We start from the raw sequence: 12,634 nt of genomic DNA, 5'->3' as shown, positions 1-12,634 counted from the left end.
AGGGAAGGGGGGCATTCCTCCAGGAATCTTGACTGTCTCTAGTCAATGCCTTCATGCCTGTTCTTCACTGGGGGCTAAGGAGCTAACAGTGTAATTGAAAATGAAGACTACTCAGTGCAATTCTGCTAAAAACACACTTTTACCTTAGATCTGGAGGGGAGAAAACGACTAAACAATTTTTATTTAGTTATCAATATTAACTTCAAGGAAACATAATTCTAATTCATATTATTTGTGAGAAAAGCATGTCCTGAAACTCTGAACTTCAAGTGCAATAGAAATACTGGGGTCTGTTCAGTAAACATTGCTACACACTGGAAATATCATGAAAGCCCGGAATATTACTCTGGTGACCAGAAGCCTTAAAGTTGGCTTCTAAGCCTCGGGAACTCTATAATTTATTCTAAATGTAAGCAGTATGATTGCCTAAGTCTTAGGCCCTAAGACCTTCAAAGGCTTTTGCAAAGTTTAGCAAACCAAAAGCAGGTACAGAGAACACACATAGTAAGTGTGTTGGACACTTATTGCATGGTGTCTCATCCAGTTCTCTGGTTTTAAATGAGGCAAATGGACTCCATTAATGCCTGTGGGGATGATTTGCATCTAAACATTCCCAAAGCTTCTGACACCTGTTCCGTTTGACACTGGAAGCGATGCCCTTACTAAAGTATTACAGTTTTCTGGTTTTACTAAAAGCTTGACTAAATTTACCAGATGCTTTAGGCTTTTCAGACAACACACCTGAGCATTGTAAGCTGGCAGGAATCTCTTAATTATTTCCATTTCTGGGATGAATGCGTAAAGATTTGAGTAAGCAGACTGGGCCCAGGGCACGTGAAGCTTCTCGGACTAGCGGGCAGAAGAAAATGCCGCTGAGAGCTTGCTGACTTCAGTCTGAATGGGGGGGTTCCCTTCAGCTCATTTGCTTTCTGTAAGAAGCACGGTCCAGGTGGCTACACCCCACCCACATACATATACCTGCTCACAAGGGAACACAATAAAACTGTATTTTAAACTGGTATTTATTTGGGTTTTCACAGGATTCACGAGAGGGCTTTTCCCAGGGCAATCTATAGAAAAGATCCCAATCCACCCACCTCCAAAGACCAGTTTAATATGAACTCTCCAACTTTCTGAAAGCTTAATATTTTTGAACCCAAGAAATCATCCAGTTCAAATTCCACTCTTTCAGTTGAGGACACTGTGGTGAAAGGAGAGGTCATCTGGCTCATCTGATTTTGGGTGGTGGAACAGGCACTCGACACCCAGCTTAACTGTCACCTTCTCTGTAAGCCTTCCCTGTCCCCAGCTGCTCCCTCTCTGAACTAACATGACCTTTTGTGTACTTGCCTCTGCCCCAACTTTTCTATCACAGCACATGCCTTTATAGTTTCCATTTGTTTACATCTATGTTTTTCCACTTTACTTTGAATTCCATAAAAAAGAGTTAAAGTCTTACTCAAGTTTTGACTACCTCCCTAAAACCACTACTGAGTAGCCATTCAAAACTGCCTGAAGAATTAATTCATGAATGACCAGATCTTTACTTACCACCGTACCTGCGACGGTTCCTTTTCTCTGTGTACAAAATGAAGATTGCACTGATGTGTCTCGAGATAATTGTCCACTTACGTATGGCAAGTGTTTCAAGGCCCTAAAAGAGCTCTATAAATGCCAACCATGATTACAACCCTTTGAAACAATGGGATATATGATTTACAAGTGGAAAAAGATGAGACACAGCAGGTAATGTTTCTTGCCTGGTTCACATTTCTATCCCCACCCATCATCAGATAGTGATTCAGAGGTAAAAACATCAACTTGGGAAGAGTGAGGAGGGTGTAAGTAGGGTCTAGGTAGAATTTCCAGGACCCATGCCATCACATCTGATGGGGCCAAGGGCAAGGGCTCTCGGGTGGAACGATGCTATTCAATTCCCTTCTGAAGTGGAGACTCAGATGATCAGTTCTACCAGAGCAGAAGAGGACTTAGGACAAGGACCATAAATTTGTCCAACCCTATGGTACCTTCGACCTTCTCTGTGGTGACCTACCAAGAACAGGGAGGGCAAGGCTTGTCTTGTTCACCTTTTCTTCCCTCTCCCCGAAGGCGTATCACATCAAGTGGCCAGGAAAGGTGGCTGTCTATTGACTGAACGGAGCATTCAGATTTCCTCCCTAATAATGTGTGTCAGGAAAAGAGGGGGCAGAAACGTTTTGTTTGGTTATTTTTCTGTGTGCCCTTACCAAGATTGCTGAAGGAAGAGGTGACTCACTGAGCCAACTTCTCACACGGCTGAGGTCATCATCCATTGTAGAGCGGAGCCAGAATCAATGATCAGATTGTTCCAGACGTGACATCGTCTGGCCTCAGAGGTCAGCAGCGGGCACAGAGAACACTGTGATTTCCCAGGGGGAGGAGGAATGGGGGAGGCTCTGACAGTGTGAATCCGCAGCTCAGCCCAGCAGTGAGCTCAGAAGTGGTTGATGTTACTTGTCTCTCTGTGTTTGATGAAATCAACCAGGTCCAAAACAAAACGAGCCCTGATGTCTCCTGTTGGAAACATCAAATTACCTGGGACTAGAGGATTTGTGGGTGGGCTGTGGGATTCTGTGGGAGGTCACTTCACATCACAGGCTTCTTGGCAGGAGCTGGAGAGGGAATCATAAGCATGGGCCCAGTCTAACTGACGCATTAAGGTTTTCTGCCACATGGCTCCTGTTTCCCCCGAATTCTGGATGTGGCAACAGTTCAAATCGTTTTCCCACTTCTCAGCCGAACCATTGTCAGTCACCTCAGAATGGTAATCCTTCGGCATAAGGAACTGGTGAGGTGGCCCCATTACCTCCTTTCTTGACGTCAGTGAGGGGTTGTTTGCTGTGGCTCTTCTGTGAAATATTCAGCATTTGGACTGCAATTAAAATTCATAGCTATGTATTATTAAATGGTACTGACTCATTCCATGACTTCTCCTCCACTGAATAAGTGCCAAAAAGTGCCATATCCACAGGCTGCATGAAACTAAAAGTTCCTTGTCAAACAATTTACATTCATGGCTCCAAAGACAGCACATTACACATCCAAGAATATCACTCAGTTTTCTCAAGGGGAAATTTTAGTTCTGGATTCTTTCTGCTAGAGGGAGAGGAAGATGGCTCCTGAGAAGAACCTTCTTCCCTTTTGTGAGTTTCACGAAAGCAGTGCCTGGCTCACAGAATTTACTCAAAAATGGGCTGATCTGATTGAATTGTGTACCCCATATGCACTATATCTCAGAGAAGGGCAAATGTGCCTTCACACATAATTCAGCAGGAAAATAAAAGATACAAAGTTTAGATTTTATTAAAACAACCAGTTTTTCTTCCCCGTCATCTATTATTTAGTATTGGATATGTTTGGAAGCATGGCCAAGAGAGCAAACCACCCTAGTCCTTTTCTCCCTTCCTGTTAAAAAAAAAACTGTGCTTCTGCCTCAGACAAGGACACTCCAAGCTCACCAATCACAGGCTCGCATCTCACTGTCCCCCACCTCCTCATCTGCAAAATGGGCACGTGAACAAGCTGTGTGTTACAAGCAATGAAATCACGTAGGTGAAAATAAAGCTTTGTAAAACCTCAGGCTTTTTATACACATGGTAATTCCCCAAGAGGTAGAGATTAAGAGTCCTAGACATGAAGTGATAAGTTGGGTTTTATAGCCTGGCCTGCCTCAAGCACATAGAATACTGTTGAGTGAAACTAGAGAAAGGCCCAGGTCTGCGGGTCCACAGATTGGGAAGCGAGCATCATTTTTGACAACTACAAAAAGGCAGCCCTTCTTCTTGTGGATGTTGCCCTTTGCCAGGATTCCTGTGCCCACAAGCCTCCTGGGCCAGGCATTCTCCCATCACTCCAATTCTGTCACCAGATCTCCCAGGCATGGGATTGAACTGTGACTTATAAGACCTCCTTCACACCTTCACTTTGTAGTTCTAAAAGCTCTAATGGGCTCTTCTAGCACACAGACTGTCATTTTTTAGTTCAATTTTTTAAAGTCATCCGATGACACTCCCTAACTATTTGAATGAAATCATGTATGGTTTGATGTGGAGCAGATTAAAAATATAAATGCTTTCCAGTATAGATGATGTCCCAGGTGTAAAACAATATCGGTAACCTACAAAACAAGAAAAACTCCTCCGTTGTCAGCAAAGGGTGGGAGATATGGATCTACCACAAAGTAGATTTATGGAGGCCTTCACCTACTTTCTGTGGGGCTGAATGTCAGAATCCCTGCTGAAGCCCCTTGCTTGCTCAGAGCACCCAGAGCACCCAGGAAGTGGGACTGCAAGGAGCCAAGGGCTGTTTTCTTTGTTGATGCCTTGTTGCCAGAAAACAGAAATCAGATCCTTGCCCGGATCTTCCTATCAGCAGATCTGAGTGCCAGCAAACACTTCTCAGAGATAGCAAACAAATAGCAATCTACCTTTTCAGAGCTCAGAAACTTTTATGGCCTTAAAATTGGGTTTAAAGTTTTAAAATCACATCCTATATAATAAAGAGCTATTATGCTAATTAGACTGAACAGCAGAACAACGATCCAAGCAACTTTCTGGATGACCATCCAGATGACCTTCCGGACGAAGCCAGGGCTGTGAGGGCTGAACCCCTTGCATGAATTTTGTGCATGGGGCCTCTGGTATACATATAATGAACCTAGTCACTCAAGTCTCAAAATGTTAGTAGAAATAAATGTGGTTGAATTTGTGAATATTTCCAAAACCAGTTCTTGTTGTTTGTTTGTTTGTTTGTTTGTTTGTTTAGAGCCAGGCTTCTGGAAACAAGTACAGCCAATTATGTCACTTACAGAGAAGAAAACTGGAGCCCAGAAAGGGAAGGAGAGTAGCTCCAGGTCACACAGCAGGGCATGTATGATCGCGCTGTGATTATAATCTAATGTTCTTTCCACTCTCCCATGATGGAAATGCAACTAGAAGGTTGGGTGGAAAACAGCACGTAAATCACAATGACTCATTTGTTCAGTCTCAAGGATGAATGTTCTTATCACTCACTCAGATCATAAATGGTGGAAAGTCAATGTGAGTTTTAGAAAAAAAAATTTATTTGCTGCTTTTCTGAAAGGCTACGGCCTCTAGCACTGTCCATCAAAGAGGCAGGTGACCTCCCACTGTCTAGGGCAGCAGGTTCCCCTTGGCTAGAACCACCCCAGCCCCATCCCACATAATGTCTCAGAATTGGCACCAAGGACCAGACATTGTCTGGATGAACACCTCTGTTTGCTACCCATTTCTGTTTCTTCAAAAGCAGTGCTCCCAGCTCTTGCAGCCACAGAGCATCTGCCAGCAAAACTAATCATTGCCCAACGTTGCCCCTGGGTCATCTCCAAAGCTCCTGTGGGACCACAAAACCATTACCTGAAGATAAACCAAATATTTGGGAGAAGAAAAACAAATGCCAGATATTAAAATAAGGCTCCCTTTATTAAACCGACCAGTCACAAGAACAAGCCCACATGCTGGACAGTAGCAAAGAGGAGGGACCACCATGCTATGCAGATGAAGACTAGAATCAATTAGAAATCCATTTTTCTCAAGATCAACATGCTCCTTCTCACCCGTGGACTCCACTCTCAGGCAACATGCCCAGAATCAGATGGGGTTCAAGATTTTCTTCTAAAAGTCACTGGGGTGAAGATACATTCTATTTCAAACCCCTAAGCAACCTCCAGAAGAACACAACTCCCAGGGCGTCCTTTCTGGAGCACTGTGGAGGACGGATCGAAGCTTCCAGTGTAAGTTTGTCTTCGGTGGAAATACCACCAAGGCCTTGGAAAGGTTGGGCCCCTCCATCTCACGCAGTACTTATCAGAGTGGTTCTCTCTCAGAGCCTGGGGACCCTCGGCCAGTGATAGGTGAGGCAGTGCAGACGCCACCACCACCAGGCACCTCAGGCTCAAACTCATGGCCATCAGCACCATGAGAGGAGGTGGCTGAGAGGCTCAGAGCCAGAAAGGCCTTCTGAGATGGCAACACACACTAGCTTTAGAACTACATCACACACAGTGTACCCCAAAAGGACTTACTCTTTCTGCTTTAGCTCTTGTATCTGCAGCCAATGAAGTGCATGTGTGTGTGTGTTGGGGGTGGGGGGGAGATGACTGGGCATTGAGAGATGAACTGATGAAAAAACCAAGACAGACAGACAGACTGAGTGAGGCAAAGCAAACATCCTTAGGAACAGAAGGGAGATCTGATGACTCGTATTAACCTGTTAATTTATACCATGGCTCTGTACAAAAATAAAAAGGTTCTCATAAGATTATTAACAATTTAAATAAATATCTGATAGAACACTCTTTCTCATTTTTATAGCTCATCTTTTGGGTTGATGTTCAGTTCGTGTTTCCCTTGTTGTTCTTGATCCAGGATTGCGATCACTTCGTCGGCTTTTATCCGCTCCTGCAAAAAAGACAATTTGCACATTTTTGTTACAAGCATCATAGTCAGTCCTGGTGGCAGATGCTTTCCCAACACTTCCAGGCATCCATCTGTCCATGGAATGGAAGCTAAATCCAGTTAAGGATTGAGCCTCATCTCATCCCTGCAATGAATGGTGCCTTCTCCTGATCTCCCTGTGTCCTAGTCAATCTACTTTCCAAAATTTCTCTCTTGCCAAGAAGTCTTCTATATTCAACTGCTGACTCCCTTTTCTATGTTGTGGTCCTATAGACATCTCCAGGTCAGCTCTACAGTTCAGTATTTCAAGCTGAATTCACTGTTTTCTTCTGCACAGAACTACTCTATTCCTCCTCACAAATCCCCTCTCTCCTGCTCACCCATGTGCCCTAAAAGCCTGGCCATGGATCCTTGGATCTCATCCACCTCCTGTGCCCACCCCTTTCTTTTCAGTGCACATTACTGTTACCTTTGCTTAGACCAGGTTTCTCAACCTCAGCTCTACTGACATTTTGGAACAGATCATTCTTTCCTGTGAGGGCTGTCCTGTGTGTTGTAGGGCGTTTAGCAGCATCCCTGGCCAGTAGCAGCTCTCCCCAAGTCATGACAACCAGAATTGCTTCTGGACATTGTCAAATGTGCCTCAGGAGGCAAACCAGCTCCCGCTTGAAAAGCAAGGGTTTAGGCTTTCATCATCTCTCAACTCAATTGCTACAGCAGCCTCCAAATTGATCTGTTCCACACCCCATACCCACATGCTTCTAACAGAACCCATGCACTTGACTCATGACCATGTCATCTTCCTGTTCACTGCTCACAGCCCTGGCATGGCCTCTCAGTGCCTAAAGTTCCAGGTCCAATCTCCCTGCTGTGCTTATAAGGAGTTGTTTGATTTAGATCATTCTTTCTTTTCCAGCTCACCTGTCCTCTCTCACTTCACCTTACACTCCAACCTCCTAACTCACCTCAAGGTCTCTGAACCCATCACTCTCAGAAGAATTCCCCAGTTCTCTTTTCCACACATTTCTCACTATCTGAAAATCTCTCAATTATTTATTCTTTTACATATCTGTTGTCTTTTTCCACTAGAACGGAAGCTCCATGAAAGCAGAGAATCCTGTCGTTTTGCTCACCGCTGTATTTCCAGTGCCCAGAGAAGCTATTTTCACTTTGCAAGGCCTCCATTCTATCTGGTACATTAATGTAAAAGTTCTATAAAAAATATCTCTTCTTAAAGAAGCTGTGCTCATCCTCTGAGACTCATGTCAAATGTCATCTCCTCAATAAAGCCATTCCTGGTTTCCTGTTTATATCCCTTAATAACTATTATCGAACTGCTTCTTGTGTTTTAATTACTCAGGCACCTGTATTCACTGTCCACTTTGACTTGAGCTCCTTGAAAATAGGAGTTTTGTCTGTCTTACCGATTTCGTATCCCCTGTAGATAGTCCCTAGCACAATGCCTTATACTGTATGTCATGAAAGTAACTACTTTGCAACTTGAAAACAAAGCCCCATTCATTCAAGAACTTGTAATTGAAAATGACGTCGGATATAAAGGTAACTAAAAGGCCCAACTACACTAAATAACAGAAATCTAAATTGCTGTCATGATGCCTAAGTAAAATGCCTGGATGCCATTTTGTGAATATGGGAAGAACAACCTGCTTCTTAACAACAGATGTACACACCAAACTTTCTCCCCAGACTGCCCGGGAGACTGCTGCATCCTCTATCCTGAAAGGAAAGAAGTTCCACAGCGGGGACGCTACACACAGAAACTGAAGCCTCTAATACTGGGCGTCTTTAAGAGTTTATGATCTGAGATACTCAGTAAGAACTAAGTACCTTTAAAATAACCTGTAACGAGCATGGGAGTTGCCAGCTCCAGTCATTTATTCATAGACTTTGTCTGCTCAGGGATTCAATCTGAGAAGAGGCGCCTAATTCAGGGACTTTCAAACTTTGCTGCACATTAGAATTACCTGAGCAGCTTTGAAAACTTCCGATACCCAGGTCACACCCCATGCCAATTAAATCAGAATTTCTGAGGAGGGCAGCCTGATGTCAGGAGTTTGTGAAGTTCCCCAGTTGATTCCAATGTAGAACATTGCTTGAGGCTCTGGTCATTTTTTTCTGTGGCCACTAGATGTCGCTATTGTCCAGCGACTGGAAACATTTCCCAGTACTTGCCCTTCAGAGGAGCACCGATGTTACTGGTTAGGAAGGAGCAAAGGGAACTATTTTGTGTTAAAACTTTTATTTTGATAGAAAATATCTTGGAAGAGAGAGTTGAGATACTGAATAATAAAACAGATGAACTGTTTGCTGAATTGAACACTAAAGAGAGGAAACAGTAAAGCAATTTTTCAACAAGCTATCTTCACTGCTGGCTCGCTTATCTAGGCTCCCTAGTACAGAGTGCTGTGGCAGCATGCTGGCATTTGGAGGTGGAGAAGCACAGGAAAGAAAGGAATTAATCACAGATGAAGGAGATTGCTCAGTGTCCCTTGACGTTTTCAGAACTCTCTGTGCTCCTTTCCCTCAGTTGGGACCATATTTTTCTCTTTCTGAACTTTTATATGTTTTTCTTTTTCTTTAAAAAATATTTTATTGAATTTTAGAGAGAGAGAAGGGAGAAGGAGAGGGAGAAACTGATATGACAGAGGAACATCAATAGGCGGCCTCCTGCACTTCCCTCTGTCCCCCACCAAGGGGCATGGAGCCTGCAACCTACCCAGGCATGTGCACTGACTGGAAATCAATCAGCAACCTCTAGGTGCATGGGGCAACACCCAACCAACTGAGCCACACCAGCGAAGGCTATATATGCCTTTCTTGATTCCCCTACAACTCATACTGCTGTCTTCTCACTTTCTACTTTCTTGTCAACCTCCCCAAGCCCCTCCTGGTCAGGTAGTATGTTTTGTTCCCCTTTGCCCCCACCCCCCACCCCTCCCCAGGGCCTACCTAGAAGAGCTTCTCAGGCACAATAGTAGCTCTTCTGTAAACATTTGTTAAATATGAATGAATGCTTAAAATATGGGGAGTTAGGTTTGATGGCAAAAAAGTATATGAGAAACCTAGTTAATTTTAAACAGTTTCTGATTAAATTGTATTCAATTTAGGGATCTAAAGAGGAAAATTGGATGGAATGTCATTTTATTTATTTTTAATTAATTTTTAAATATAGTTTTGATTTCAGAGAGGAAGGGAGAGGGAAAGAGAGAAACATCAATGACAAGAAAGAACCATTGATCGGCTATCTCCTGCATGCCCCCTACTGGGGGTCAAACCGGAATCAAACCTGGGACCTTTCAGTCCATAGGCTGATGCTCTATCCACTGAGCCAAACCAGGTAGGGCAGGTGGAATGTCATTTTAAAGAATAGAACTCATCTACAGTTGGGGCCAGAGAAGACTTGGAAGCTGTCCAGTTGAAATTTCCATTTCAATTTCAGCATCCATGCCAAGCGGCTGCTAAGGCTTTGATTGGAGCCATCCTGTGATAAGGAACTCACTACCCAAAGCAGACAATTTCAACAAACAGTGGTGACGATTTATAAGTTATTTCTAATATGTTGAATCCAATTTTTTTCTAGGGAATTTGACCCATTGGTCTTCTTTTATTCCTCTGCAACTTCACAGATAGACCCTATCACCTCTGCCCAAGGGCATCCACAGGATAAGATCATGGTCTCTTAACCAGGCTAAGTGTTCTCAGCTGCTTCCCATATAATAAGAACAATATTTTAATATTTAGGATTTAATTTAATCATAATAAATAACATTGAACTTCCAGGTTCCCTTACCTCTTCTACATGTGTCATAAACTAGTCAGTGCTCTTTGAATGATTTGTTGAGAAAACGAATCATTCTTCCCAGTAACCAGTAGAAAGCGGTTCCTCTCTTCTGATGCTACAGTTGTTGTTGTTGTTTTTTTAAAATAAAGCTCAAGACCAATTAAGGACAGCCAAATATCATTGATATATCAACTTCTGCAGACATTCACTTATTAGAACGCATGTGATTAAAAATTACCTTCGTCGACAATGAGGTATCACCACACACCTGTCAGAATGGCTACCATCAACAAATCAACAAATGAAAGTACTGGTGAGAATTAGAGAAAAGGGAACCTTAGTACACTGCTGGGGGGAATGTAGACTGGCGCAGGCACCATGGAAAACAGTATGGATTTTCCTCAACTGCCATTTGACTCAGTGATGCCACTTCTAGGAATATATACTAAGAAACAAGAAACATCAGAAGGAATATATGCCCCCATATGTTCATAGCAGCACAATTTATAATAGCTAAGATCTGGAAACAGCCCAAGTGCCCATCAGTAGATGAGTGGATAAAAAGCTGTGGTTCATTTACATCATGGAATACTATGCAGCTGTAAAAAAAAGATCTCTTACCCTTTGAGACAGCATGGAGGGACCTGGAGAGTATTATGCTAAGTGAAAAAAGCTAGTCAGAGGAAGAAAAGTATCACATATCTCATTCACATGTAGAATGCAATAAACAAAATAAACTGATGAACAAAATAGATCCAGAGACATAGATACATAGAACAATCTGATGAATCTCAGAGGGAAGGCAGGGGTGGGTGGGTAGGTAGGAAGAGATTAACCAAAGAATTTATATGCATTTATGCATAACCCATGGACACAGACAATAGTGTGGTGAAAGCCTGGGGTGGGGGAGGGCTAGAAGAGGCCAATGGGGAGGAAGACGGACATCTGTAATACTTTCAACAATAAAGATAATTTTAAAAAACAACAAAAAGAATTGCCTTCATCCTCTCTCTCCTTTCCCCCTCACCCACACCACAAATATTAGATGATCAGGAAAATTTGCTCTTGCATAAAAGACGGTCTGTGTTAGAAACATGAGAGAAAGGATTCTGTAACAGCTATAAAAGGGTTTTTGTTTGTTTCCCATGTTCTCTAAGGTTTTTGAGGGGTTATTCAAGAGCTTAAAGGACTTTTCAGATAAATCAGTTTATGAAGCAGGTCTACGAGGCATCTAACTAGCTTTCTGGGTGGGACACTCACCAATTCTCTATAAATTGGGTCCAAGGTAAACCACAGAGCCACAGCACACCTCTGGCCCTTGGTGACTGCCTTCACCCCGTGCGGGTTCTCCCCTCCAGATGAGAAGCTGATCATCCGTCCACACTTTGGTTTGATAGAAGCCTGGGAAAAAAGTGAAAATCAGACTCTCAATTCCTGTGTCACAAACATCTCTACAACCCCTGTTCTTTATCCTTCTATGGGAGTATTTGGGTCAAGTGTTGAGTCAAAGAATAATGGAACCCTGACGTTGAAAAGACACAGATTATTTCAATTGCCTCATCTGTAAAACAAAGGTAGGTCAAAATAACACTAATTCAGAAAATAAAAGTATTCAGGTGAAGGCCTCAGGTAGGGGCAGGGGTTGGGTAGAGGAGGACAAAGGGGGACATCCGTAATACTGTCAAAAAATTTTTAAAATGTCTGAGACCGAGGGGAGAGAGAGTGTGTGTGTGTGTGTGTGTGTGTGTGTTCAAGGGAAGAGCAGAGAAAAGGAGTCATTTTCCAGTCTTCTTTTTAAAAAAGTTTTAAATATATTTTTATTGATTTCAGAGAGGAAGGGAGAGGGAGAAAGAGATAGAAACATCAATGATGAGAGAGAATCATTGATCAGCTGCCTCCTGCACACCTCTCACCAGGGATCAAGCCCACAACCTAGGTACTGGCCCTTGACCCCAATCAAACCCAGGACCTTTTGATCCACAGGCTGATGCTCTATCCACTGAGGCAAATCAGGTAGGGCCCAGTTACTCTTCTTAATAATGAGGGGTGATTTGTCTTTGCTAGGGAAAGTTGCTTATGTTAAATAGCTTTACCAAGATAACTTTTCTGATGGCAATCTAGAGAGTTTAGTAGTTACTGGTACCCTCAGTATCTATCTGATTTCATTTTTCTGAAGAAGAAATTTATTGTACATTTCCACATAAAACCAGCAAAATAAATACTACCCAATGCATATTGCATAGGATGGTGTTAAGACCGGGTTTCAAGTTTTCTGGCTGCTCATTCCCTAGCACTGGTCAGGCTCACTCAACACACAAGGTTGCCGTCACTTCTGTGTGATTCCGTGAGTCTCAGCATCAACTTTTTAAAATACTCT

At 43.0% G+C, this 12,634-nt stretch overlaps 1 protein-coding gene across 1 annotated transcript in view; it reads right to left on the bottom strand.

Annotated features, from left to right (window-relative positions):
* Positions 1–5,461: 5,461 nt before the first annotated feature.
* Positions 5,462–12,634, bottom strand: part of P3H2 (prolyl 3-hydroxylase 2) — a 160,720-nt gene continuing 153,547 nt past the window's right edge. The window contains 2 exon segments of the mRNA XM_014452216.2: positions 5,462–6,458; positions 11,518–11,658. Of these exon segments, the coding sequence (XP_014307702.1) occupies positions 6,366–6,458; positions 11,518–11,658 (234 nt within the window). The 3' untranslated portion in view covers positions 5,462–6,365.

This window comes from Myotis lucifugus, unplaced genomic scaffold, assembly GCF_000147115.1.
Source record: "Myotis lucifugus unplaced genomic scaffold, Myoluc2.0 scaffold_14, whole genome shotgun sequence".
Lineage (NCBI taxonomy): Eukaryota > Metazoa > Chordata > Mammalia > Chiroptera > Vespertilionidae > Myotis > Myotis lucifugus.
Note: the sequence above shows the minus strand (reverse complement) of the source record. Positions and strands in the feature narration are given on the sequence as shown.